Source organism: Zalophus californianus, chromosome 3 (genome assembly GCF_009762305.2).
Source record: "Zalophus californianus isolate mZalCal1 chromosome 3, mZalCal1.pri.v2, whole genome shotgun sequence".
Classification (NCBI taxonomy): Eukaryota; Metazoa; Chordata; class Mammalia; order Carnivora; family Otariidae; genus Zalophus; species Zalophus californianus.
The window spans coordinates 125,467,956-125,472,622 of NC_045597.1; the positions used below are offsets into that span (position 1 = coordinate 125,467,956).

The 4,667-nt window shown below is 36.8% G+C and overlaps 1 protein-coding gene across 1 annotated transcript; it reads left to right on the forward strand.

Moving 5' to 3' along the window:
* Positions 1-821: 821 nt before the first annotated feature.
* On the forward strand, positions 822-2,231 carry LOC118356867 (elongation factor 1-alpha 1-like). Its single transcript, XM_035726923.1, has one exon. The coding sequence runs from the start codon at positions 843-845 to the stop codon at positions 2,229-2,231; it is 1,389 nt and encodes a 462-aa protein (XP_035582816.1). The 5' UTR covers positions 822-842.
* Positions 2,232-4,667: the final 2,436 nt, after the last annotated feature.

Genomic DNA, 4,667 nt, shown 5'->3' on the forward strand with positions numbered 1-4,667 from the left:
GGAACCAAAGTCAGAGAAGTGAATAGGAGCTTAAACCAAAGTAGCTCATAGTTTATACCTTTAATGGTTATAGAACTTAATAGGGGCTTCGGAGCAATGACAAACAGAGAAGTTCAAAATTTAATTCTCTGTGTGCATAGAGACAAAATGGACTGACAGAAAATGTCCCATCCATTGGTAACAAAAGATGCCAGAATGCAATGGAGTAAATTTTCAAAGTGGTAAAGCAAAGTTACTATCCACCAGTTAAATTATGTCAAGGGAAGGTAAATAAATACAGAGACTGAAAGGGTTTACTCTCATAGCAGTTTATTGAAAAAATTCCTAAATAACATTATTCAACAAGAATAATGGTAAATCTGGAAGAAAAGAGTGGATGCCAGAAATAATGAGATAGAGAAGCTGGTAAGCATGTTGGTAGATCTAAATGAACTTTGGATGCAAAATAATGATAATGTAAACTAATTTGGTAGCTTAGATAAAAGAAAAAACTAAAATAGTACATGATAATTTGGAATAGAGAAGGGAATAATCATTCTCATTTCTTATATTGCTCAGGAGGGAGATAGAGGCTTTGGTTAACTTCACAATTTGTTAAGTCAGAAGGAAAACCCGTAAAAGGAATAAAAATCAAATGTATAATTACAAAATGAGTTGAAAGGCTGTAAAGAGAATAAAGAACACTTGGTCAATTTAATAAAAAAAAAAAACTAGAAAAAAGAAAAAAAAACATAAAGCCAGATAGTACAATTAGGTATTAATGTATTAGTAATCACTTTTTCGCAACGGGTTTGCCGCCAGAACACAGGTGTCGTGAAAACCACCGCTCAACCTAAACCAAAATGGGAAAGGAAAAGACTCACATCAATATCGTCGTCATTGGACACGTAGATTCGGGCAAGTCTACCACTACTGGTCATCTGATCTACAAATGTGGCGGGATCGACAAAAGAACTATTGAAAAATTTGAGAAGGAGGCTGCTGAGATGGGAAAGGGCTCCTTCAAGTATGCCTGGGTCTTGGATAAACTGAAAGCTGAACGTGAACGTGGTATCACCATTGATATCTCCCTGTGGAAATTCGAGACCAGCAAGTATTACGTGACCATCATTGATGCCCCAGGACACAGAGACTTTATCAAAAACATGATTACAGGCACATCTCAGGCTGACTGTGCTGTCCTGATTGTTGCTGCTGGTGTTGGTGAATTTGAAGCCGGTATCTCCAAGAATGGGCAGACCCGTGAGCATGCCCTTCTGGCTTACACACTGGGTGTAAAACAACTAATTGTTGGTGTTAACAAGATGGATTCCACTGAGCCACCCTACAGCCAGAAGAGATACGAGGAAATCGTTAAGGAAGTCAGCACCTACATTAAGAAAATTGGCTACAACCCCAACACAGTAGCATTTGTGCCAATTTCTGGTTGGAACGGTGACAACATGCTGGAGCCAAGTGCTAACATGCCTTGGTTCAAGGGATGGAAAGTAACCCGTAAAGATGGGAATGCCAGTGGAACCACACTGCTTGAAGCTCTGGATTGCATCCTGCCACCAACTCGTCCAACTGACAAGCCCTTGCGTCTGCCTCTCCAGGACGTCTACAAAATTGGTGGTATTGGTACTGTCCCTGTGGGCCGAGTCGAGACTGGTGTTCTTAAACCTGGGATGGTGGTCACCTTTGCTCCAGTCAATGTTACAACTGAAGTAAAGTCTGTTGAAATGCACCCTGAAGCTTTGAGTGAGGCTCTTCCTGGGGACAATGTGGGCTTCAATGTCAAGAACGTATCTGTCAAAGATGTTCGTCGTGGCAATGTGGCTGGTGACAGCAAAAATGACCCACCAATGGAAGCAGCTGGCTTCACGGCTCAGGTGATTATCCTGAACCATCCAGGCCAAATCAGTGCTGGATATGCACCTGTGCTGGATTGTCACACGGCTCACATTGCTTGCAAGTTTGCTGAGCTGAAGGAGAAAATAGATCGTCGATCTGGAAAAAAGCTGGAAGATGGTCCCAAGTTCTTGAAATCTGGTGATGCTGCCATTGTTGATATGGTTCCTGGCAAGCCTATGTGTGTTGAGAGCTTCTCTGACTATCCTCCTCTGGGCCGTTTTGCTGTTCGTGACATGAGACAGACGGTTGCTGTGGGTGTCATCAAAGCAGTGGACAAGAAGGCAGCTGGAGCTGGCAAGGTCACCAAGTCTGCCCAGAAAGCTCAGAAGGCTAAATGAATATTATCCCCAATACCTGCCACCCCAGTCTTAATCAGTGGTGGAAGAACGGTCTCAGAACTGTTTGTGTCAATTGGCCATTTAAGTTTAATAGTAAAAGACTGGTTAATGATAACAATGCATCGTAAAACCTTCAGAAGGAAAGGAGAATGTTTTGTGGACCATGTTTTTTGTGTGTGTGTGTGGCAGTTTTAAGTTATTAGTTTTTAAAATCAGTACTTTTTAATGGAAACAACTTGACCAAAAATCTGTCACAGAATTTTGAGACCCATTAAAACAAAAGTTTAATGAGAAAAAAAAAAAAAAAATGTATTAGTAATCATACTAAATTCAAAAAAAATAAAATCACCTCAAATTGAATTTTCTAAAAAAAGATTAACATTCAGCTATTTTTTTATTTTAAGAAATATATGCAAAACATAATGATACAGAAAGAGATGGACAAATATGAGCCAAGCAAATGCTGATCAAGAGATGGTTGGTGTTACTATATTCAAATCAAACAACATAGAATTTTAAGCCAAGAGGCATTGATAGAAACATAGATACATATGATAAAAAGAACAACTCAAAAAGAAAATAAAGTAGTCATGAAATTTTATGTACCTAACAATATAGCCTCAAAATACATAAAGTAATGACAGAATTATAAGGAGGAATTGACAAATCTATAATCATAGTGGGAAATTTTCATATACCTCTCTCAGAAACCAATACATGAGGCAGACAGAAAAAGTACTAAGGATTCATAATTATAATTTTATAATCCTTGTAATTTAAGGACTTATAATTATAATTATAATATAGATTTGAACAACATAAAAAGCTAATCTAGAAGACTTACTGTATGTAGAAGCCTGCACATAATGAATAAAAAATATAAAAATATAAAATACACATATGAATGGAACTGTCAGAAAAACTGACGACATAGCAAGTCACAAAGGAAATTTTAAGAAATGCCAAAGAATATCACATATCTGTATCATAAAAATAACCAAGCAGTCAAACAGGGAACCATATGAGGATATTATTTAAAAAATTTTAAACTATACAGCAATAAAAATAAAATAAAATAAAAGTTACATGCCAAAATTTGGGGCTATTTCTAAAGCAATATTTAAGCCTTAAATTGATTTACTGAGAAACAAGAAAAGACTAAAAATATACAGAGTCTATTGAAGATTGGGGGGGGGGAGAAGAATACCCAAAGAAAATAGAAGAAAGAAATTAATGAACTTGGAAACAAACACATGAAAAATCACTAAAGATGATGAGGCCATCAAAATACTCCCTCCATTTGGCTCCTAAAAGTCCCTCACTGTCCATGATGAAGAACAAAGCTCTCATTCCTCAGCTGCCTTGATGTGCAATACCTACCGGAACTGCCTGAGAGACATACAGTGTAAACCACAGATGTAATTCAAATTTTATGGTAGCCACATTTTAAAAAGTAACAAAATACAGGTGAAATTAATATTAATAATATATTTTATTTAAACCAATATATCAAAAATATTATTATAACATATAATCAATATTTTAAAATTATTGAGATGGTTTGCATTCTTTTTCCATACTAAATCCTCAAATCTAGTTCTTATTTTATACCCGCAGCACATCTCAATTCAGACTAGCCACATTTCAGTTGCTCAGTAGCCACATGCTACTGTCTAGTGGGTATTGAATTGGACAGAACAAACCCATACTGAAATGGCATACCATGTAATATCAGAATCCTTTGGCCTTTGCAGGCACTCTTTTATCATACTTGTTTCTTAATTTTGCCTTTGGGACGGGATAAGGACTTGTACAAACATTGTCATGTAGTCTACATTTTAGGTCCTGCAAGATGGTCGTAAAGCTTCAGTGACCTTACTGCTAATTTTTGAGTAAGTCTTTTCTGTCCATATGTAGTGACATCAATTTAGCAACCAAAGTTCAGATGACCACATAGTTGATGGCATCTCAAAGAATTACCTACTTACTTTTCATATTAGTATTTGCACAACAGAGATTCTCTACAGTCATCTTCATTCCCCAAGAGTTTCATGTTGAAATAACAAAATGGCCTAGATCCACTAGAAGATAAATTGCTTTAATTATTAGGCAGAGTGTGAAACTCACCGTTTCACATAGCAGGTCAGTGCAATGCCCAGCATCGGCAGTGGTTTCGCTGTGATATTTCTCCAGGTGCTACTATTGCGCCTTCATATCAATGAAATGCCTCCATTTAGGACTAGCTTTACCTGTGGGATTTGTTCACTTCTCCAAAAAAAAGTGATCTCAGTAACTGTGGAAGAAGACCATTATTTTCCAACATTGCAATATTTGCTATTTCACATTTTAGTCTAATTGTCAGCACTGTTGTTAATAGGTATGGAAACCTCACAGGATAATTAGTTTTTAGGTCTTAAAATTGATATAATAAAGCTA